This window comes from Parambassis ranga, chromosome 3 (genome assembly GCF_900634625.1).
Source record: "Parambassis ranga chromosome 3, fParRan2.1, whole genome shotgun sequence".
Classification (NCBI taxonomy): Eukaryota; Metazoa; Chordata; class Actinopteri; family Ambassidae; genus Parambassis; species Parambassis ranga.
In genome coordinates, this window is record NC_041024.1 from 22355032 (window position 1) to 22380588 (window position 25557).

At 41.2% G+C, this 25557-nt stretch overlaps 1 protein-coding gene across 3 annotated transcripts in view; it reads right to left on the reverse strand.

Annotated features, from left to right (window-relative positions):
- Positions 1-3192: 3192 nt before the first annotated feature.
- Positions 3193-25557, reverse strand: part of cdh8 (cadherin 8) — an 84305-nt gene continuing 61940 nt past the window's right edge. The window contains exons 5-12 of one of the 3 annotated variants that reach the window (XM_028401269.1): positions 22997-23164; positions 22578-22765; positions 16668-16915; positions 10435-10571; positions 8332-8453; positions 7454-7571; positions 3857-4108; positions 3193-3680 (exon numbers count right to left, since the gene is read on the reverse strand). In XM_028401269.1, coding sequence (XP_028257070.1) covers positions 3193-3680; positions 3857-4108; positions 7454-7571; positions 8332-8453; positions 10435-10571; positions 16668-16915; positions 22578-22765; positions 22997-23164 — 1721 coding nt within the window. Of the gene's footprint in view, positions 3687-3856; positions 4109-7453; positions 7572-8125; positions 8224-8331; positions 8454-10434; positions 10572-16667; positions 16916-22577; positions 22766-22996; positions 23165-25557 lie in introns of those variants that run through there. The other 2 variants (XM_028401268.1, XM_028401270.1) reach the window with 2 other exon arrangements.

Here is a 25557-nt window from a genome sequence, read left to right on the forward strand (position 1 = left end):
TTTCTCTAAGATGGAAATAGCATATCAGGATTAATGCACAATAGTCTCCAAGATGTACTTTTCTCTCTTTGATAAGACACAGATAATGACAGAGAGCAGATTAGGTTGGATTAATGTAATATGGATAGTATGGAAAGAAAGAACACAGCATTGGGAGTTTTTGACTCTCTCTTTGACTCACAGTGACTATATTTTAATGTGACACAACATCATGTTCAATCCTGCCGCACGTTCTTTTAAAAGTTGAATTGTTCCCATCTTCATAATGTCAAACCGATAAAGCACTGTCCTTAAGACAGTGTATTTTCTGACCTAGTAAAATGGCAACTTTTAGGGATGAAAGGTTGCCTTTAACATCAGACACATCTTCCAGCCGAAGGGCTGCAAGGGAGGAATGATAAGCATTTTCTTTTTTCCCCCCTCTCTGTGTTCCTACCTTGTTGCTGCTTTTTTTGAGTTGCAGGTTCAGGCTGCAGCTGTAATAATAGAATGTTGAGTCAAGTGGGTTAGAAGTCCATTTTTGCTTCCCACAGCATCATTGACAGAGACAGCGAAACAGACTTTTATAGCATTCAAGCGGTGCAGGGCCAGAATATGCTAGGTGACTAAGTGAAGAACAGTCTGGGAAATCTAATGCTACAGGGCTGCTTTTGTCTTTATCATGCTGTGCAATGATGCATAATCCTGCCAGAAGCATTTTTGTAGACATCCAGCACAGCCATCCTGTTGTGTTGAGGATGAGTCCAGTTGTATTTCCTAGCTATTTGGTAGGATATTAATCTGTGCTGTTGAAGGATTTGAAGAAGCTATTTTGTGATGAAATCTTGCAATATTATTTTCTTTGTTGTGTGTAACTACACGCTGCCTTCCCTGAAGCTGTTAAAAGAGGCTTTCTTTGAGTAATTTCTTTGAGTTGTGCCCTCATTCAGTTCAGAAAATCAGAGTGAGAAAAGCAGAGGGTGAGATAATGTCATCATTAAATTCTTGGACAGAGTCAGGATTGAGGTCCTGTCCACTAGCCTTTGCACATATGCCTTAGTGCCTTTCGATTCCAATCAATGCATGGTTGGAACATGTTTGGAGCTGAGACAGGCAATTGGACAGTGCACTGAAAAATAATGCTAATATGAAATGTTATGTCTACGATTCAGGCAACCTCCGGGGCTCTGACTTAAAGCCCATGCGGAAGTGTCAAAACTTGTAATTCACGCTGCAACCACTGGGGGTTGGCTCCAGAAGTGAGTCATTTCCCATATTTCTTGGAGCCTGCCTCGAGTGGCCAATTGAGGAATTGCAGTTTTTGGCACTTGTGCATTGGCACCGTGTTTTAGCCCTGCAGGGGGCCACTTGTCACTCTATGACATAATCAGGTTTTTTTCTTACATTATGTAACCACATTCTGTATTGGTAAACCTTCATGCATGATAGTATAGTACAACCCTTCAACAGTGTTTGTGACCTCTAACCAGCCAAAGAAAATCACACCTATTCGGCCATATTTATAAAAATATATTTCACAAAGTAGGAAACAATACAGGGTATCTTAGATTACAGTACAGGGAGTAAATAATTGAACATACACATTTATAAGCATTAAAGCACAGTAGAAAATGTGATCTGCATGTAGGACTATTCCATATATATTGTTTAGTCTACCGAGAACTGCCATAATACTGTATCAGTACAAACTGAGTATGCACGCAGCTGTAGTGCCATTGAAATTCTCATTATGTGCAAGAGCTAACGTGCAGAGACAAAACCTACCACCTCATTGAAAGCTAATGATGTTAGCAGTAACTCTATGTACAGTACAAGTCTTTTATTTTTTTTATTGATATCATACAGTGTAAGCACAATATGCACATGGTCTGTACTTGTCTTTTCATTTTCGTCGGGCTAATGCAATCTGTGTTCCCTAAAATGAGATCTGATGTTTGGAGACGGGGTGGGGGGAGTCACATACTCAGGCGTCAATTGGACTATTGTGCTCGGATGCTCACTGGCTGCACCTCAAGAATACATTATGAGATATATTTTACACACAGAATTAGCAGAACAGTTTTCCATTCCTGCAGTCCCCAATTATGTATTGTTACAGTAACTTAGAGCTCTTGTTTTGCCTGCTCACATCTAGTATCTTAGATCATCAACTGCAGTAAATCCATGATATGGTTTCGCCGTTACGAAGTAGTGATCAAGTGGAGGAGGAAAAAACAGTCGAATGTGAAATAATCTAAACACACTCACTTCAAATAGCACAGAAAAAAAAAAAAGAATTAGGAACAGATATACAAAAACTCATAGAACAATAATGAAGAATCAACACATCTCTTGTCAAAAAACAGTAGATTACAATTGTATTTAATGTTGCTTCTGTAAAAAGAAGGCCTCAGAGTTTCTACATTTCTCTTTTTTTGTCTTTGCTTGAGTCTTTTATAGGCTAGTAACACTTGCGACCCACACCTGTAGCGTGTAAATACAAAGAGTTGTATAAAGCAAGCCTCACCTGGCTTTAGATAGTTTATAAATGTGGCCACCAGAGAACATATCAAATGATAACAAATTCACCTTAAAGCCAATACTGCTTTGTCTTTTTTGCGTTTTGTTTTTTTTTTGTTTCTTCTTCTTTCAATTCATACATACATTCATCGTTGTAATGTAGACCATATATTGCTTTATTCATTGTCATTTTTGTTTCACTGATCCTCTGCGTGGCTGAAACAAGTATCCCTTCTGCAGCTTCTGTAGTCCAGCTTGGTGTCCATGGAGTTAAGGTGTCCGCTCAAGCTTCAGAGAACCCAATTACTGTATATCCGCTCATCGGGCGACTACCAGCAATGCCAGGGTTTTTCTTAGCTACTGCCAGTCACAGCAAATGACTAACACCCAAAATACTGCTATAGACACTCCACAACAGAATCTAAGTTACACTCCACAAGAATCATAGATCTCCTAATAAAGACATTGTTTGAGTCAACGATTACAATGCGCTTGACGTAGTGGATGACAACTGCTATACCTCACTCAAAAAATACAAAAATGTGGCCTCCCTTGTTTGTTTTTTTTTTTCTCACCTTGTTTCTAAAAGCCAGCAACCCCCCCCCCCCCCCCCCTAGCGTTTAATACACAAGTATGTGGACAGAAAAAAAAAAGAATTTCTCAAAGGTCTTTTTTTTTCTAACAAACCAAAGGTCAGGTCTCGCGGTCACTCTCACCCACAGAATAAAGCTCCCCAAGTCTTCTAAAGCGTGGGCCCCACTCTCTGAGATAGTCATAGTTCTGGTCCGAGTCTGACGACGCAGTCTCCAGCGAGCTGAGGGAGCCGGCGATGGATCCCCGGCCCTCGTACCCATAGATCTGGATGGAGTCGTACGGTGGCGCCGTCGGATCATTGTCTGCCTCGTGAAGCCGCACATTGATGAACTCGTCCACATCCACGCCGTTCGGGCCCGAGTGTTGACCCGCCCGTGGCATAAACTGAAGGTCGGGCTTGATGTCCTTGCGAGGCAGGTATCCGTTGATGCCATCTGGGTTCTGCAGCGTGGCAATGTCGAACGCCTCGGTGTCCTCCTCGCCACCTCCTTCGTCGTCATATCGGATGATGTTTTCCCTCACGTCTTCATCATCCTTGATAATCAGAGGTTCATTCTTGTGTCTCCTCAAGGTCACAAATAGTACTACTATTACTGTCAGAAAGAAAAACGGAAAGAAAGACGAGGAAGAGAAAAAAGAGAAATCTAGGTCAAGCTTTGACAAGTGCATCTTCTGTGTGTACCAACAGATCATTTATTGAAGTCAAGCTGGTTTTCATCTATAAGCACTTGAACCACAATAATAAAAAAAAAGAAAGCCTCACCCAACAGGAGTATAATGCAGGCCAAGATGGCAATGAGAGCCCCCATGCTAAGGCCGATAGGCAAGACGTAGGCCTCCACGTTGCAGGACTGGACAATGTAGTCCTTGCTGCACCCGCAAACTTTGATGGTCAAGGTGTTGGTGCTGCTCATCGGCGGGTTCCCATTGTCCGTCACAATGATCGGCAGGAAGTACATCTCCTGTTTCTGTCGTCTGAACGTATCATGCTTGGCTAGAACACTGATTGAATTGTCTGTCAGGGAGAGAGGTAAAGCCACAGATTTTTTTCTTGCAAGGTGTGTGAAAAACCCTATTATTATTCATGGTGGTGACAGACTGAAGTTCTATTATTAAATTGTGTGAAGATCAGTGCAGCATGAGGGTAAACTAATTTCACATCAATCGTCACTAGGCTTTTTAGCATTCTCACATTCCAGCGCTGCAGATAGATTTCAGCCACCTTCCCTTTTCCTTTTTCTCGACAGCCCCCATTTGGTAAAAGGAGGGTGCGCCTCAGTTTGCCGTCCCCCGCTTTGAAAACCGAGGCAACTGAGGGGACCATGGCGGGCGACACCGGCTAAGAAGATGGCACATGTCGACCCAGAAAGGTGCCAGCTGTTCTTTGATGACACTTCTGTGAAGCTGTCTGCTCATTAGCTGGCACTCCTTACCCTGCTCGCATTATCAAACACTTGCATTTCCCACAAGAATCTACTCCTGCTGATCTTATGGAAAACGCACAAGATTTCTGATAATCTAACCTTTACCTTACTGCTGAAGAGAGAGAGAGAGAGAGAGAGAGAGAGAGATAGATAGTGAAAATAGATCTGGTGATATAGATGTGGGCCATGATGAAACATCGGCGTTGACAGAGCAAACTTAATCAAAGGATGGAACGCTTCATGATAGAATTATTTGCTTTGCTCGATCTGTAATTGATGTGAACATATGCTCAGATTTATTTTCTTACGAGTGCTGCTGTGGAGTGGTGCGCTCTGCTTTGTGCAGCACCAGCATGTCCTACTTCATTTGGATCACTCAGTGCGAGCAGAGTGAGTATGCAACGTTATTGTAATATATAATAAAGCATCGGGTCATGCTCTTATATACAGGTCATTTGCATTTCTGTGGCAACTGCTGATGATAAAAATAGAAACATCTCCTGCCCGTCAACCCATCAACAGAAGGAAGTCAGCTTTTCAAAGAGGAAGACTGTGCTGACAAAGTTGCTTTTTTTAAGGTCCTCGTATTAGGCCACATTAACAGTGTTTCATCTACTTACTGTGTACATTGAAATATTAATCCTCAACATCACAAAAGCAGAGGCTCATTTAAATTAAAATTTAGCTATAAATAACTTAATATGTGGGAGGCTGCAAATGACAGCAGTGACAGCAGAAGTGACGCTAACAGTCTGAAGACTTCCAAACTTCTTAAGTCTCCTGAGATTTAAGATGCCGCACATTTGTGGAGCATTAAATACTTTGTAACCTAACATGAAAGGATGGAAGTGAAGGAGGCCACATCTGTAGCACTGGAATGAAAGAAGTACTGCAGCAACTACAATTTCAATGCTGACATTATTATTATTTTAAATGTACAGCTGCCAGGCTAATTAGCCTGCAAAACTATGTTAGAAAGCATTTTCCAGGAAGCTAACCAGACACAAGACATGTTTTTAAGGCAGGGAGACAGAGAACAGTTTCTTTAAAGTGTCAACAAATGGGAACAATGGCACTAAACGCATCATGTTTTAGGTTAAATCAGGAATCTGAGAACTGTTGTTTCTATCGGGAGCACACATTCCCTGATTGCTAAAACCTGTCCCCCTGTGAACAACAGGTAGGAACCAAAATTCACAAATCCAAGTGATGTACACAAGCTACTTCAATGGTACACAGTTGAGTGTATACAGAATTTTCAAGTGCTGAAACACATTATATTATTATAATGAAATCAGGCATGTGCTAAATATATATAATAAGTGTCAAACCCTGTATAACCAGTAAGCCACACTAAAATAATAACTATCATCTAAAGAAATGTGCGAACAGAAAGTTTACAGAAACCATATGCATAGCAGAGTCTACTCTGCTATGAAGTATCCACTTTAGCAATAGTGCATTTTATTCCTTGTGTCTACATTTGTAAAAGGATCACTGTGTTTTTCATTTTTTCAAAAGACAAAAGTCTGAAAATAGTTTTGTTCCAAAATTATGTACGGATATGTTTTCTCAGATGCTGAGAATCTGCTCCGTAGCAACCAACCCAGCCTACTGAATAATAAGTTGTCAGAGTGCTTGATATGTGGTGTACAGCTGGTCAAAACCTTTGCCATTTCCCCCATGGCAGGCAACCCCTAACCTCTTCACTGTGCAATCCCTACAATTAGACTCATCACCACAAACAAAAGCAGCGCACTGAGGCTCGCAGGAGCCCGGCACTCTTCACTGAAGTGTCTCCCACAGCTGCCGATTCAGATGGAAATAGTTGCTGAAGTGTTGGAGGGGGGATATGGGGCGAGAGGGGGGGGGGGGGGGGGTCCTCTCCTCTGTTCAGAATTAACAACGCCGCCAACGACGAGTGGCCGTGGAGGTATGGTATGTATAGAGCTGAACTGCAACACATATTTACTCAGGTGTAAGAGAGGGGAAAAATGGACGGCATTTTGTTGCAGCTGTGCTTTTGTAGTGAAGGATTTCTACTGTGGCTTTTTATCTATTTCATCATCTTTAGAAAGTTTAATCTCCTCTTAACAAAAAGGGCACAGTACAGGAACCTCTATTTTTACAACGTTTTAAAAGTTCATGCACACTTTAAGCCTTCTCAATGTCCTGACAACGTCTTTGCACGTGTGACAGGATAAATATCATGTGTTCCCTGTTAATTTTGGCACGGTGTGTCAGATGAAATATAATATACTGTATTTTGCCAAGGCTTTGTCTGAGATTATTACACAACATATCATATTCCTGTGTGCTAATGAGTCTATTTCGAAAGTAAAAGGTTGTTATTTTTGTGAAAACATATCTAGCTCCCTTCATGACCTGATTTTTATGGACTCTTTCCTCCATCAGAGAGGTTGCAGTAAGTTAGCCTGCAGCCTGTATGTAGAAACAGACGGCTAGTACCATATGAAGAATTTTTTTTTTTTTTGCCCCAAGCTGAAAACATTACACAACATCATTGTGAACACAGGCTGTTCAGAGCCAGCCATGGAAAAAAGAGGTTATGGAATAAAGACAAGAAAAAAATGGCAAATAAACCAATCAGAGTATTTAGCAAATAAATTTAGAACCATCTGCCGCACCGCAACAGCTCCTAGGAAGTCACCCTACATTGAGCTGCAAGACTACCAGGAAAAGCCATTTGGATCTCATTCATTTAGTTTCCCTCACAACGCACTGGGGAGTAAAAAAGAAGCTGGTGTCCAGACAATTTCACATCTGCTAATTGTGAGCTACACTGATCCTCCAGATTTCATCTCCAGTACGGCTAACATGCTGCAGGGTTACAGATTAGACTGGAAAGTCATTGGAGAAATTTGGAGAAGCTTCAGTCTTTCTGTCACAGAAGAGTTTATTTCTTGGTTTCTCACCTTGGTTGTTTTTGATGGTAAAATTGGGGTTGTTGAGCATCTCCGGGACCAGGCGGTAGTCGAAGTAGTGGCCCTGGATTGGGTCGTCTTTGTCCACCGCGCTGACAGTCTGGATCACCTGTGTTGAAAACACAGAGATGAAGACGATATACAGAGGAAGGCTTAGAGCCATTACGGGAGGCAGCCTATTCATTACTCTTTTTTTTTTGCCACTGCAGATTGCCTTGGTGTAATAGTGGCTGGATCACACCCGATGAAATATATGCCCTATTCATTCCTGGAGTTTGAGATTATTATCAATGAGGTCCTGTCTAGTCTGGCACACTTTCAGGCTCCTGGCTCTATCTGTTAATCTGTCATCATAGGTCTTATCACGCTGTATGTCTTTATGATTGATTAGAAATTAGAATTCAGGCCCTGCAGGACAGTTTCCCTTTTCTTTTTCTTTTTTTCCAGCTTCCCTTTTCTTTCCCTCCTCCTTTCAAGAAAGCTCCCCATTGTACGCATGCAGGTCTCCTGAATAAGGTCGATTGATGAGAAGGAGAATGCTAAGTACTTGTCCAGGATTTTTTTGGCTGGGGGATGCATTGTGCCATCTGGAGGAGGACATGAAAGACAGTCTTGAATTATGATCCACTCTGATCAATCCTGACTGCTCTCATTTCCCCTTTGCTCCGCCACACACTGTGTCAAGGGAGGACTGTTGCAGAAAAAAAGGACCATACTCCCACCTCTGTAGTTTCCCAGTGAAATAAATAGGCTATAATTCACTGTGGCCAATCATTACCGGGGTGGAAAGAGAGAGGGAGAAAGAGAAGGACAGAGAGTAAGAAAGTGATAGATTACTCCTTTGATAAATGAGTCATTTCTTTCCTTACCTGTCCAGGTTTTCCATTTTCACACAGAAAAGCCTCGTATTCGGTGGCAAATTCAGGAGCGTTGTCGTTAATGTCCATTACTCTAATGGCCACGATTGCCCTTGATATCTGACTGTGATTTCCTAATAGATAGATAGATAGATAGATAGATAGATAGATAGATAGATAGATAGATAGATAGATAGATAGATAGATAGATAGATAGAATAGAACAAAAAGAAGAAAAAAAAGAACAGTTATTCATGAAATCCCAGGTAAATTCTGTGACCTAGTTTTAATTTCCTTTATTTTCCATTTTTATTTCTCCCTTCATTTCCTGGGATGATGGGAGAACAGATGATAAGCCACATCAATCTACATTTCAGCTGGTATCAGCGATGCAAAACAGGATTCTAGGCAATAGAAAAAGAAAAAAAAATCCTATTCAAAGTGCTTTTGAAAATCCCCTGTACACTGTGATGTTTAAAACATGAGGGTTAAAACATTGCATATTAATGAGTCATTGGTAACTGAAGTCTAAAAAGACAATAAAAGGCAGTTTAATTAGATTAGATTTTGATTGGAATTATTCATCACTGGTAATTGACAGTCCCTTTCGAGAGTGCCCGTCAATGGTTGTATTTATTAATCGGCGGTGCAAATATCTAACTTTTAAAACAATTATCTATTAATGTGGCCACAAGAGGGGATGTGTCACTGTGGCCAGTGACACGAAGTGATTATTTCATTTCATTTTTATTGATTTGTTTATTCAATATTTGTGTGAGATTTTTTGACATAAAACTACAAAAGGTAGTCTCTACTCTCTATCTCTATTTTGATTAAAACCTCAAAATGAGTGGACAGAACCTCACAGACTTCTTTCAGGAGACGAGTTGAAAAAGAGGTAAAGCAGTGAGGTGAGTTGAAATTGACAGTCTGATAGACAGTGATAGGTGGATTAGAGCAGAGGAGAGGTGGAGACGCTGCTCCTCCACCTCCCCTTCCACAAGTGATTTCCCCACCACCACCACCAACACCTAGAAGCAGACAGGGAATAGAATCTGATTAGTCAGATGTCAACTGGTGCGAGGCAGCAGAACGAGCCTCCGTTTGGCTGGCAAATGGCATCGGGATAGAACCGGGAACACATCTATTCCTTTTTTCACGCCAGAGGAGACAACCAGTTTCCCCATCCCTGTTCTCTATAAAGCAAACTGCAAAAACCGCCATGTTTATTTTGGCAAAATTCCCATTAGGTGTTGCCTCAGAGAGATGCCACTATCTCAAGACACAGTTACTTTGCCAAGAGGCATGAAAAACACGCTTTCAATGTATGGGTGCACGACACCGACAAGGCTTATCAAATGAGACATGTTCAATTCCTCCAACGGGCTCTTGGTGCTATGGTGGTGAGATTCGTCTTTGCTACGCGGCCAAAACATTATGACAGCGGTCGGGACTTCATTTATTCACACAATTAATGTGTGTTTCCTTTGATTAAGGAAAGAAAGGGACAGATAGAGGATGAGACGGAAAGAGAGAGAGCATAAGCAGACAGGAAGAAAAAAAAACTTACAAGCTGTGTAAATTTCTTTCAATAGCTTAAAGGGGTACATTAAGCTTTATCACAACATACAGCCCCCCTGAAACAATCAGTATGCAAATAAAGCCTTACATATGGCTGAAGCTGTTTGTAGCTCTGCCGGCAAGATTTTCTACATAGTCAGTGAGTTTTGCGGTTCGCAGATGTTCTTTAATCTGTAATGGATACTGGCGCCGGAGCAATCCACTCTGGAGCATGTCTTTAAAACAGTTTATTTGATACGTCTTAATGTCCTTGCACTTCCACAAATTGACTACTGAGCTGTTTAATTCAATCAAAACTCAGCAAATTAACGTATTTAATGCCTCCGTGGATTCAAATGCTAATTGTTTGTGCCATACTCCCAGAGTGATTAAAAGTTCGGCTTTACTGTTAAACAGAGGATCATGTGTAGCAGGTCAGTGACTCCTTTTCGACTGAGAAACCAGGGAGGATGGAGATATTACAAAATGGGCATGCCAATGAAAAAGTGCAAGGGTGTAAAAGGGTGGCACAGCAAGTCAGGTGAGCCTACTTACTGACTTCTGTGGCAGTTACTGTGATGTTGTGCCACATGTCGGTCTCCCGGTCCAGCGGTTTGGCCAGCGTGATCTTCCCGTCGTCCACGTTGATGTTGAACTGCCTCTCCAGATCCGTGTGCCGATCAATGAAGTACCTGCAGAAATAAACAGTTATGAAAAATGTTGAGCCACAGAGTCATTTTTTTGCAAATCCTTGGGGTTGTGTTGTGGCTTCATTGTTTTTTGCACATGGAAAAAACAAACAAACAAACAAACAAAAAACATGAATTATCATCAGAGGAATAATTACAACCTTCACATGAGCAACAGAGGTATTAAACTCTTACACGGTCCAAGAACCTCCACCCCCCACCCCCACCCCACCGACACCCCCTGTCAAGTCTCTCTCCTGCACCATTAGAACATAGTATGTCAGGGTAAGAGATGTGGTGTTGTTAACCCCTGTTTGGGATCTGTCAACACTCAATGGCTCCCAAGGGCTTTGCATTAATGAGTTAGGACAGCATTGTGTCACACACACAACACTAACAACAGAGGGGGGAGGGAATAATGGATGTAATGGAGATGAACCAATGACCCACTTACGAAGTGTGACCTTGTGTGATTTTAACAAAATGATTTTAAATGTCTTTTTAACTGCTAGCTGTTTTTCTTGGTTTTTTGTTTGGGGGGTGGGGGGCTATATAAAAACACACTTTTTGTGTCATTGCACAGATTTGTCAAAACGCCTCTTCCTGTGACCCTGTCTGTGACACAGACAGATGTACAGTCTTTAAAATACAGTGGCATCACATTAAAAAAAATATGTAAAAAAAAAAAAATTCCAAAGCAGCGGGTATGAAATTGGGATGCACATAAAAGAGAATTTTCCGATGTCACTTGAAGCTGTGAAATCGGTCTTTCATGTTGCAACGTACACGGTGCCAATTCTTGGGACAAGCCCACACAGCTCTGACTAAAAAAAGAAAAAAATGTCATAATGGGTCATCTTTAGTTTCACACGTTTTCGTTCGCCACTATGTGTGACTGTCATAAACATCCTACTCAACCCAAAACACAAGGCCGCGGTGATTCACGTGAGCTAATTACACCATGTACCGTGCAAGTGTTTCCATTCCTCCAGGACAAACTGTCTCTGTTCCTTTCACTCCCGTCTCACTCTCACATCCTCCCCCTCCAACAGTAAGAAAGTTTTTTTTTTTCTTTTTCATCCAGCTGGGTCTCAAGCTCTTCCTAATCCAATCCCCCTATCCAATTCTTTGCAAAACCCTCTTCCCCACACACAGACGTTAGCACCCCCCTTCCCACCAGACGCCCTGCTCGCCCTGTCACCGCTTCCTTCCTCACCCAGGGTCTCGCATTGGAACTGCTCATCCCTATCAGTGAAGACCTGTTGTCAGAGACCCTGTAGTATTTATATTAAGAGAAAGAAGGGAAGAGAAACAAAACGGTGCCGAAGACAAAGTCACAACAACTATTTATGTGAAGGAGAGAGCTGCTTATATGAGAATGGTAGGGAATGAAATAAATAAACCACTGGCCCAGATTCCAATTGTTGGGGAGATGTACCGAGCCGTGACATTTCCATTTTTGAGATGAAATGGTGTAAAATCCTCTAGACGCCGGGCTGGGAGAGGTCCATAAGGACCCCCACCACTACCACCAATACCACCACCACCACCGCCCCCGCCCCCCTACCATCGCCACCCCCTTCTCTTTCTTTCTTGCCCTGCAGACGCAGAGCACTTTCAAGACAGGCAGACAGCAGCAAACCACCTGGGAGCAGCCTCTCTTCTGCAGACTGAGTGGATCCCAGTCAAACTCTGACAGCCTCACGTGGAAGCGAGGAGACAGACCCTGAAATGTTCTGCCACCTGTCACTCAAACTGACAACGTGATGTGAAAAGAATTAAAAGCAAATAATAAAAAAAAAATGATATCCAGCGTTATACGCGCACAGTTTTCCTGAGTGTAAAGTGAAAGATCCATGTGCGCTTCTCTGTGCGTGTGTGTGTTTGCAAGGGGTCGTTTCATCTTTGCTTCATCTTTCAGGAGCCTCTAAACAGCATTGGACTGACCTCAGTGTAACAGTTAAAACCTCAGGAGGATGTTTGTGCCAAATGTTTCACAGCAGAGTAACCCTCTGACACAGCAGACGTGCCAAAATATTCAGACTCTATATAAAACATAGTAATCTAACCCAACACATTAGCAGGAGAGAAGCAGTTCTGTGCAGAAAAAAGGATAACTATAGGCTTTAAATAAAACTGATTATCCACTAATGTGCACTGCGCTTTCTCAACCTTCGCCTGTCTGTCAAACAGTGAGGCCAGGACAGCTTCTCAGCTGGAGATACTGTAGGTGGCTGTCCTTTGTCTTTTTATCCACAGTGGCTATCACTACTCATACTAACAGCCCAGTGATGGTTATGAGTCCCACCCTAAAACTTAGGTTTACAAATCCCGCCCAATAAATACAGTCTAACATTAAGTTGTGCTGCAGTACTCTAGGGTATTATTTGGTAAATTATATGTCAATAAATGGCTAAGGTTTTTTACATTACTAAAAAAAACAGAAGTCTCTCTGAATAAAGGGACCTATGGAAATTACCCCAATGACACCAAGTGTGTCCATTTTCCTAATAAACATTGTTTAACTGTAGTTTTATTAAAGAAAAGGCTGGGGCTTGGTGATGCTAACTGGATTTGTATTCTTCCAAAAGTTATGCAGTTTCACTTTTTGAGACATTTTATATGTGTGCAATAAGAGCAGCTTCATCAGTTGACACCGACTGCCATGCTACTGTGTTATAAAAATAATACACTACACATTATCGGCCATGTGTGCTGTATGTGTAAAGGTTAAGCAGCTGTGGAAAGGCTTCTGTGTACATATGTTATTTTTTTAACACTTGTGCTCAAGTGCTAGGTGTTTGATCTGTTTGTGTGCAAGTGCCCGTGCAAGTTAGAGGAAGAAGAGGTGAAAAGATCGAGAACATGTTTTTTTTTTTTTCCTGCACGAACAAAATGCTTCTGACATTCCTGCTTGTTATTAGGTCAGTTATTCCACTGGGAGGATCACAGATGTAGAACTAATTTTTGCCGTCCCCTGGATGCTGACCACTCGTGTTTGAACATTACATTTTTTCAGGTTGGTTCCCAGGCACATTTTTTTTTCTTTTTTTACCAGGAAGGTGAGTTCCAACTAATCTATACTATAAATAACAAAGTGTCAAAAACAAAAGAAAATCAACCCTGTGGAAGAGAAGGTCTTGGTTAACTGACACTTCTGTTCATTTTCAAACCATCCTCTATCCATGACTGCTTGTATTACCATATGCATCATGTCAGCTGTCAGCTGTGCTATAACATAGCAAAGCCTGCAGAAAGAAACAAGCTTTACAGAATCCCATTATGTTTCTGCAATTTACCCCCTAAAAAGCAAAGAGACAAAGATGGAAACCAAACTTGTTCAAAATCCAAAGCAGATTTTGACAATGCTTGTCACAGTATCAGTATTTTGGAATGTAACTCGCTTGCAGCTTTTCTATGAAATCCAGCAGTTCGTGTCAGACAACCTTAGTGACTGCCAGATGTCACATTGCTTTTTATTTGTGATCAGTCAGGTAGAAAACGACACAGAGCACAGTCTCCGGCGAGAAGCAGGGAGTATTTCATGGAGTGCACCTGAAATGTTATTGGTTGGATGCATTAAGTACAGCTAAGGGCTTGTTTGTCTCCTGAGTGCAGAGGACGTGGCATCCCACCAGAGCACTCGCCCCGAGTGGTTTAGACTCAGAGACTGGTTTGGTCTGGTCCATCCAGGAGGTGGTGTGTGTGTGTGTGTTTGTGTGTTGGGGTGGGGGGTGGGGATTAAGACAGAGAGCGATTCTAATCAGAGGGGTCGACTGGAGAGCTTGTTGAGATGGTTGCAGGAGGGCGCCTGCACTAATGCTCCTATTACTGCTGCCACTCCACAACTATAGATCCACCTTCACTAACTACACCTTTCTTCTGGGGGACCCTGACACAAAGACCACAGGAAGTGTGAGAGAGAAACAAAACACAAGATGCAGATGTGAAAATTGTTATTTGTCATTTAAGTGTAAAATACCCACCCACACATATTTCTATTGTTTTCTCACTTTATGTAGGGCCATGGCCAGTAAAATAACAAAAATATGAATTTATGAAAAACAACAGTATGCAGCTATTTTGTTTATTAGTTTATGTTTTGATTCTTCAGTGTGTGTTTTTGTTGCTACTGTCAGGAAAAAAAAATATTTTGAACATGACTCCTTGGTGTTGCTTATGGCATTTTCCTCCATTTTTTAGGATGTTTTAGACCAACTATTACTTAACACTGAACAAAAATAACAAAAGCCCAAGTCTAATTATATGGCTTATTGTCTGCTAAAGGCTTTCGTCCAAGATTTTCCATTATTTAGAACATACCCCACGATCTTGTAAGAGGCATTAACTGAGGCTACAGCCTTCTGTCAGACAATATATTTGGTGGGATTAAAATCTCCCGCACTGTAATCATTTTATCAACATGGAGCTCAGCGTTAGGGGCTAATACCAGCTCTGGCTGGAAGTAAAAATCCAATGGTCTTTGGTGAAGGCGATGCATCATGTTAAACCCTCCATGACAACATTTCATCTTATCTCATGACAAAGAAAACGCTCAACATCTGTGATAGATCATCTTAAAGCTTTGCAACTGGATGGATGGAAAAAATAAAATGTACAATTGGACTTTCCAGAAAATCACATGTTGAGATAAAGCAATTTGTTGTTGACGGAGTCTGCTTGTGTGCATAACGTTTGGGCACTTTTTATTCCCGTAATGGCTTCAAAGGAGTTAGCAAGTGGTTAATATAGCATTGTATACATACTCACTGAGAACAAAATTGAAAGTTTGTGAATGAGCTTTATTAAAAAGTCCAACAGCCCTTCAAACCATTTTGAAAAAAAAAGCACAAAGCCCTTGAGCGACAATCCATTCTGAGCGACGTCTCTACAAAAATGATCAAACTGGTGATTAAAAACCTAATGAAGACTGTGTGCAGGTAAAAGATTCAAACAGGAAAGGAGGAGTGAGAAATAAACTGCATAAAAAAAGGCCAACGACCTGATGTGTGAAGATGGCAAAAGCCTGTGACTCATTTGTATCATTGTCAAAAACACTTAACAAGTGCCAGAACAGGATGTTGATATCTGGACAGTTTCATACCAGCAAATGGGCAAAGAGATCATGTCAGCAGGGTGCTGCCATCTGTGGCCACACTCATTCATTATTTAGTTTTTTTTTTTTTTTTTTTTTTTTTTAATAATGATCCACTGAAGAGACCAAACAGTCTGAGAAGCATTAAATGCTGCACCCAATTTTAGGATGAAATTACAATTAGGAGATAATTACATTTGATGATTAAGTGGACTTTTATTCACCTAACATGTTAAAAAAAGAAAATTTGAGTCTCACACAGACATCCGCTAACATCGCAACAACATGAAACAAAATAAGGACAGAGAGGCGAAAGATGTCATTATGCACGAAATATACTTCTCTTTTTTAGCAGGGGGGGGGCATCATGCAACCTGGGGGCTCAATTCCTTCTGGCAATCTCATCACTAAACATGAGGATGCCTCAGAAAAGAAGAAAAAAAAGAGAGAGAGAGAAAGTAGAATGAACCAGCTCTGCTCTATAGCCTCAGCCAATCTATGAAACCCAGCCTGTGCTCTCTGCTCGCCATGCAATTACACACAACCTGTTGAGTGTTGTCCCGGGAATGCGGTCAGCAAGTCACTGGAGAATTAATGAAATGCCAAGATGGAGGGAGAGAAATTGCCTGTATAACCTATCCTCAAGGTGCCCTTGTGGTATTTCCTAGAATAAGTCACACAAAAGGAGAATATAGCACTGCTGGTCTTACAATGAAAGAGAAAGTTGTGCTGCTTTTTGTTCTTTCCTCGTATATATCTGCGGAAATGAGAACAATCATTGAGTCACTTCCTCACTACCGCAGTCTCCAAAGGTCAGGGACATGAAGAGATTTAATTGCATGCCTCTGTGTCAGTCCTTTTATTAAAACAAGTCATTATAGTGTGAAAAGGCTCATTTGTTCACCTATTCTCTCCATCACTACTTGAAATAAAACCGAAGACCTGTGGCGTATTTTGCCGCCATATTGCTCAGGTCAGTCAATAACAGTTCTGGCGGGTCTTACCTGACGAGGCTTGTGCTAGAGTCCGGGTCCCTGGCGGTGACCGTTCCTATGACGGTGTTGATGGGGGCGTTCTCGTTCACTTCCAGCAGGTACATGGGTTTGGAGAAAACGGGAGGCTCGTCGGCATCTTCCACTGTGACCTTCACTGTTGCTGTATCCTTAAAGGGCCCGCCGCCGCTCGGCTCTGAGCGAATGTTGGTAGCTTCGACTTTAAGTGTGTAGGATCTCTTGCTCTCGTAGTCCAACGGCTGTAGAGAAGCACATACAGATGTGATCAAAAATGGTGTAAAATGCTCCCTGGCATTGATCTGCCAGTGACATCAATCAGATTAAAATGTAACACGATCACCTGCTTTATTCCAGATTATTATAGATTTTCCGGTCACTTGGCATGAGAAGTATTACTCAGCCTGTGACAACATTTTCTGGCTCTGGAGGGAGTCTGAAAATACCCCAATCGTGTCATCGGGATTACCTCAATTGGTTTAGAGAGTACAAAGTCAAAGAGGCAGCAGTTGACAGATATGGCTGTTCACCATGCTGGGGAGGGTGGGATAAAAGACACCATCCTGTTTCATTTATGGGGAACAGGAAGTCTGCGAGTCTGGCTCATATTGCAGGCTAAAAGCAGGGATTGTATTAATTAATGCATCCAACCACATACAGTATACAGAAATTAATATAACCATTGTTTGATATAGCTGCTTAGTTAAATTGGTTTTATATTTCATTTTCTTTAAAAATGCTTTCATGTTTGTGTCCAAATACATCTTCAGATTGTATTGTTTTTAATCCCACATAATGAGCCCTACTGTAATGAGATCCTTTATAGAAATGATACACTGAGAAAGCATTTATACTCCGCTGGGATTAAATGACGATGATCCTAATGTAGAAGTCCTTTGTAAGCTCTGAACATCTCTAGCATAAGTGCCTCCCAGTGGTCGAATCCTGGCAGACAGGTGCTGCTATCATTCTAACCAGAATAATTTAAGGGGGTGCAGTAATCACATACAAATTAAACACACATTTTTAAGAGATTGGAAGGATTGGTATTTGCATGCAAACAAACATTTATTAAATCAATTTATTTAATCATTATTTTTGTTTAAATCCATCCATCACTGTAATTGTAGGTTGTAGAGTTGCACAGGCAGAAAATATTTCCCAACCTTTACCAGCTCCTACTAATGCTTTCGACGACAGAAGATTATTAGCATTTTCACACCGCTATCACAACCAGCTCGCAAGACAGGTACTAATTTAAGACTATTGGTGAAAGGTATAATTTTCCAAAAGAGAAATGCAAACATTTTGTCCATTATGTTTCATTGTATGACTGACAGATCTGTTTAATACCTCATTTCAATTGATATGCAGTATTTTTTTAACAGATGGCACATCATTAATATTTAAAAGGAAGAGGAGAGTCACAATTTTACTCTCTTAGCATCTCCGAGGACACCCCGGACTGTCACAATTTCATTCTGAATCACCTCTGGTCGCTCTCATACTACTAGAATAATGGGATCAAGTCACTTCCACGCTCCATAACCAGGATTTATAGGGAAATCAAAACTGGGCCTTGCCGCTTGAGGGGACAAGAGTTGGCTTGCGGGAGCGAGGAGGACTAAGAGGAGAGATGAGCAAAACGAGAAATGTATTCAATTGGAGAAAAGAGCGAGCACGCAAGAGGAACCATCCCCGAGGTTAGACAGGGCCAGTGCTGAGCGCTTTGGGGGTAGAGGAGGGGGGCAGGTGGGTGGAAGTAGGGGAGGGGGGCATCTGGGGGTCCAGATGTGAGACTGTAGCAGTAGCCGTGGGGAGGACATTGGGGGCGACCCAGAGCTTTGACTTCCATACTCCTGAAAACTCCTGGCATCGAGACAGCAGCAGCAGTGAGACCGAAGGCCCCGAAGCCTCTCCAAGCCCCACTCCTCCACGGTCGGAGGAACTCTTTGGAACACTCTCATTATTAACTTCTTTCCTCCACACCCTCCTCCTCCTCCTCCTCCTCCTCACTTGACACCCACCCTCCTCCCGCCATCCCTCTCTCTCTTTTTGATCCTGCCGTCTGTGCTGAGAAAGAACAGAATATGGCTGGACCTTGAGCCAACAGATTAGTCTTGAATTCAGGGAGAATTAGTGGAGAGTAAAGGGCTGTGTGAGGTGTGGACAAGAGATGGGAAAGGCTCAGGTTTAAATATAAAAAAATTATATGTACATCTGAATATAAGCATTCAGTTGATTCATTGATGTGATTGAAGACTATCCCTGAATACAAACTATATAATGCATGCACATTAATTATTAAATTAAGCAGAGAAAATGACATATTTAATACCTTTATCTATTTAGAGTTGTGTTTAACATCAGTAATAATACAAATATGACATCATGGCAGCACCTGTCCTCCACCAGGCTATATAATATAATATATAACATAATTTACTTCAGACACATTATCTTTGTTTTGGTACAAGAAAGTCCATTCTTTTAGCTCAGTTTTGGACCTTTAAACCAAAACAACAAGTTAAAAGTGGCTAAAATGCATTTGGTGTTAACTCCCTGTGGGTGAGTTACCAAGAACATCCACTTTCATAGCAATTTGGTCACTAAAAATGACTGATTAGTACAGTTTTAAGAGTACTTTGTGAGCTGCTTCTTACTTTTATATAAAGCACATCAAAGAGCTCTGCATTAAATTCATTCAGTGAAATTGGCTCACATTGCTTTGCTTCTCCCTTATCAAAATATTTCAGTATTATTCCCACATGACAGCATGTAGAAACAACTCATTACATTTGTTTCCAGTGTCCTAACAGGGAACGGAAAAGGGGAGAGGAGGGGGCTTCCACTGTTGCTGGCATATTTAATTATACCAAATCCACTTTAAGGAAAACGTAGTGGTAAACAGCTTCTTTAATTAGCCCAGCTACATTGTAAGTTTAATTAAAATTATTTTCCGTATCAATTAGAAAAATCAAATAAAGCTCCGGCGTGAGCTGCTCTTTTAAACCGTATAATATCCTTACCAAGAAATGAGTATACAAGATGTATTTTGACTTATTCAAATGATTAATTCAATAAACGAACACAGTGGTTTAAGTGAATAATCCAGGGAGAGCAACTTTGATTTTTTATTAGCATACAGAGTAGCGCTGCTATTGTGTATTTAGCAATTCGTAAGTCCAGAAGGAGAAAGGTCCAGCAAAGCTACACAGTGCAAAAATAATGCTGCTTTAACTTTTCAACAAAGAATCACTCTTGTTTCTCCCATGTTAACACCACACCCCCCACCCCCCACCCCCCCACCTCCCCTTGCTGTCGGGTCTCTGCCCAACAATCCCGCTGTGTCATTCTTCCATCTTATTCAAGCGTTAGCATCAAATCAGTATGTACACAAGGGCCATTTAGAGACTTCAAAGTTCAGCATTGGCTGCAGGGGTGAAAGCTCAGCATCCTGCTAACATCCCTCGACAGGCCTGGGGGCGAGCAGATAAAAAGCTTAAAAGTCAAACAGCAAAGAATCTCTCCCCTCCTGGTTTGCGCCTCTCTCTAGTCTCAGTCAGATCAATATGTTTTAACCTTGCCGCAAAGGATCTTAAATAATTTGAATTCCACATTAGATTGCAGTCAGGTGTTGATGGGTGACAGCATGTTTTTTTTGGGGAAAAAAAAAAGTTTCATCTTTTCTTCTGTCACTCTGGTAGGAGGATAAGACCGGTGATGGCGCACAACAACAAAAGAGCGAAAGCACAACAACTGCTTCTTTCAGCTCATTTCAACTTGAGACGCGGCCGTCTGGAGGGATGAAAAAAACAGTACGTGTGCAAATGTCTTGCTACTTTTCCCAGCACATCATCATCTATCTGGCTTTAGTTATGTAGGCAGGCGGTTTAGGGGCCACGGATAGAAAGCTGAGCAGACACGGGGAAGAGTGAGGAGTCTCTCTCTCTCTCTCTCTCTCTCTCTACGGGACATGGAAGTGGAGGTTGCCTAAAAGACTAACACATTTGACATTTGCTTTGTCAACAGTTAGAGATTTTATGACTTTGTGTCAAGTTTGTTCTGTCGCACTGATGTTTTCTTTTAGCGGCACTGAATTGTAGTCCCAGCAGATTGCTTGAGCACTTAATACATTCCACCTCCCACGCAGTTCATTGTTCACACTTTGACAAAGTCACACCACATGTCCTTGGGGTAATGTCATTTTACATCACAACACCACGGCGGCAATGCGCATCTGAGTGATGTATAGCTGTTCTCGGCAGACTCTGAACCAAGCGTGACTCAAGACTTAGGAACACCCTTCCATCAATCATGTGGATGATTCAATATGCAAACATCCTTCTAACATGCTACTGTGCTTCTACAGAAACAGAATATAGAATACATGCATATTTAAATAACATGTTCTGCGCTGTCTTTGATGCCATGTATTGAAGTATCTGTTTGATTTTACGCTGATGTCCTTGACGTTCAGGTGCTTCAAGATTAGGTCGGTGCTTGATAAATGTGTTATTGTGATATCCTACTGTACATTGTACATATTAACAATATAGGATTGGGTACTCTCACAATGGCAACTTAATATTTGACAGTAATATATTCATCTTACACATTCAGAAATGCACTATATGCACTGTAGACTACCGTAAGTAGTCGTGTAAGTTGTTAGCGTAATGCTAATCCATTACACTGCATCACTCCTTTGCAGCAGTGAAGCCTAGCATTGGATATGTTCAGCTAAAGGCCCTAGTGATAACCGCTTTGCCTGTGACTGTGTTAAGCTTTTTTTTAGTTTTATTTCTTTCCATCTTCTAACATCACACTCACGTATTGTTTGGCAGCGGAATGAAGTTTGGCAGAAGAGTTGTTCAAACTCTGCTGCATTTATCACCATAAGCTCAAAGTTTGCTTCATAACCTCTTTTTAATTGCTGGTCTACTTGCCTGGTTTTAAAACAGCCCTGTCACTCCCCATCATGCACTCCCCATTTCCATGGACAGGCTGCCTCACTCCTGCCCACTCTTTTTAAAACACATTTGGAACCACCTGTTGCTGAGGGTGTATTTTGTATATTGATATGTATGTCTAGACCCTGAATATAAGACAATCACATTTTAGATGTCCAATTTCCAAGAAAGGAAGTGATCTGACAACAACACTCACTTTTCTTTTTGGAACAATCTGGTATATGGATTGGTGAAAATCGCTGTGTGTGTAGAGGTGTTTTTCCTTAGGACCAAACACCTGGGAATATGTTGATGAACACATTTAATGAGCATTATCTTTTCTTGTCTGAACTATGATGTACCCTCAAGCGAGGCAATTCAACAGCAAATGCTTCTAGTGGAGTGGCATTGGGGCCAAACTGCATCTTGTAATCGTGTTTGGGGTTTTAGGCCCCGCAACCAACAGGCAGCATTACGCTCAGTTCAGGCCATCTGGTCTTATGGTGATTGTGATGTGGGTGTCAGCAAAAATGTTAGAATGTGGGCAGAGCAAATTTGTAAATTGCCTTAAGCAAAGAGAGTTAGCGCTAAATGGGTAAGAAAATGCACCACTTAGTTTGTGCACATTTTCCATATATATGGTATATGACTCACAGGTCTGCATTTTACTCCCAGCAAAAAAACTATAAAGTGATGTTCAATCCATTGTTTTTTTTGTGTTTTTTTTTTTTAATAAAAGAAAAACAGTTTTTAGCAATGTATACCAAAAGCCCTTCAAGCTACCCAAGGGGGAGGCTCCAGTGTTTAATATTTGATGTTGTACTGCTGAGTGAAGCCTCTAAAAGCTAGAAAACAATCCAAGCAGCCTGCCCTTATGTTAGCATGGCACTCTCACTCATACATGGGTACCGAGAGTAATGTAGATAATATAAATGAGGTATTCACATCTTACCCTTTTAAGTCTGAGAATCCCTTCCTGCGTCTGCGTGTCCGTGATGATCTCAAACACGCCCTGGTCGTCTCCATCGATGATGCTGTAAGTGGATTTGGCATTCTCACCAATGTCTCGATCGTTCGCCTTTACCTTGCCGCCCATTTTCCCAATCGGTAGGTCTTCAGGGATGACAAACTCATACAAACCTGCGGAAGGAAGAAACTTTTCTGATCAAATGAAAGAAAATTACTGAAGCATATTAGAGTGCTGCATCTTCATTATAGGCACACCAGAAGTAAGCTCCTGACTGAGCCAGTTTGATGAAATTTAGAAAATAAACACTTATTTTTCCTGATTATCACCAATTACAGAAATACTCCTTTAGAGCAGCAGTAATTTGTTTTTTTTTTTCCTCTTAATTTGATTAGGGACCTTACTTTTAGAGAACTTTGGTGGATTATCGTTGATGTCCGTTAGCGTCACGGTGACAGTCGTTGTTCCAGACAGTCCTCCCATGTGACCTCCCATGTCCTTAGCCTGAATGACCACCAGATACTCCTCTCTCATTTCCCGGTCCATCCCATGGAGAGCAATTTTTATGGTCGCTGGAGGTAGAAACAGTTCATAACACATTAGTGCAATTATAAACATGACTGATAACACTCCCTGCACATCATTTTAATGATGCCAGTGTGCACAAGCAAGAAAAAAAAGGACGGCACGCAACAACCTTCATGCCCTCCTTACTCCCCGGGTGATAACATGCATTATTTCACACCGTGACTTTTACAAAACAAGGACTCCATGCCAAGCAGAGGTAAAGATATCCCTGCAGGTCTATTCTGTATGTCAGGGTAGTAAGGTGGTCATGACTGTCCCAGCTCTGAGAATCAGCTGTGTTTGTTTTTGAATGTGTTGTTCCGCCGTCTGCAGTCATCTGTATTCTGATTGAGTGTGAATTATGCTGTCTGTCTTGTATAATCTTGAATAGTGTATGCAGAATGGACCTTATTGACTCTGCCGCAGCGCTGAATATAAAAAGGGCTCAGCACCGGCATATAAGGATAATCCACTCAGGAACAGAGGCCCGCAGGATCGTCAAATGAATATAAAACCCCTCATAAAAGCCAGGCTTTGGCATGACACCCTGCCTTGGTCCTGAGCCGCCTCAGACAATGATAATATGTTTGGCTATGATGAAAAACATGGGAGGGGTTAGGATGCTGTCTCTGCCTGCATTTTTATTATTCTTCAGATAGCTTCTCCTCAGAGATGCAACACAATTTCAGGGTCAGTTTTGGAGGTCGCTCGCAGCACTGATGACCCCAAACAGCGAAAGAGAAGAAGAAGGAGAAGAAGAAGAGGAGTTGGACACCCTCATCAACAGGGCGGCAATGCACCCTTGCTGTTCAGATTTATAAATAAATATTTTTATCCTCATTTCATTGGAGTATGTTTCTTCTTTCACTGCCGGCACAGCGAAGTTGGTATCACTATTTTTTATAAATTATTCACATCTTCACACTAAAGACAGAAGCTAGCAGGTTTTTTGACAAAAAACTGTGCAACTTCTGACTGTAGGATCAACAAAAACAGACATAGGTTAAATATTTTGTGACTAAATAATATGTCTTTTAACACAATTATTGTTTATTATTGTCTGTCATCCACCAATAACCATAATAAAACAGTAGACAGTGGATATGCTACGCAACAGAAGAGCGCCAAGAGTACATAAGTACAGTAAGTATAGTGAAAACTATATTTACGTACACTTTACACTTCCATGACATGTCTAATTGCCAACCTCAAGGTAGGGCAACCTTTCCTCCAGTCACGCAAACAAACCCACAAGTGAAAAGAGCAACACAAACAAGTCAGTCAATCTCCAATGCACATACACACACACTTCAGTCATCCTGCTAGCAGCAACACTCTCATCTCTGTTGATCATCGTTAATTATTCAAATTAATTCCTAATCACTGAAAAGGGAGGATAGACAAACACTCATTTCCATAGATATTTTCCCTCAACTTTTTTTTTTTTTCCACCGACCATTAACCAAGTGATGAATTGGGGCATGATGTTTATTTATTTATTGAATGCTTTTCATTTCCAATGCCATGTTGCAAGTGTCAAACGCATCCTAATGGCTGTTTCCCCCCCTTTACCTTTTATTTTTCATTAACATTCATTAAAACATCTGGCTCACTTGAATGAGCCATCTGCATGTGCACCGGCAATCACACAAAGCGTGAATGTTAATCCCTGAATTGTCCGTTCAGCGTGTTTTCTGAAGCCGCCTGCAGATTGCTTGTGGAGATTGTGGAACTCGCCTATAGCATAGCAGCGAGGTAAAAAAAAACACATTGCTATGAGTTGAACTGACTTTTTTTTTTAATTATGTACATAAATTTAGAATCCTCCTTTTCTTGGAGCTTGTTTATTGTGTGCTGTTTTCCAAATTGTGAGCCGTCGATTTCCATCTCATTTCTTATTAATGTAATTTTGCCATTATTTAATCATATTGCTTACAGACACATGTTAAAAAGTCAACTGAAAAAGCAATTAAAGATCCAATCTGGAATCTGTTTAGAGATAACTTTATGCATGATGACGCTGCTGAAGAGTTTGCCTTGTAAAAGGAAGAAGTAATTATTATTATCATTATCATTATTATTATTTTGAATACACAACCCAATGATGTTACATTACACAGAAACAGCAGCAGCAGTATATGAGTATATCGGCCCATTTAGCATTTAGGACAAGCTGAAGGAAACACACGGCTCACTCTGCTCCATGTGAATCCTATGTTTTATCATTATAATAATGAATATTAATGCAGACCATTGCTGTACTGTTCATCAGTTTGACCTTATTTAACCAGGACAAACATAATAATAAACCATGTGACTTGATATTTCACTGATAAAATAAGGCATCATTATGTCCTCAGCTGGCTACATCAGTCCGAATGAGTAGAAGGGTATTTTA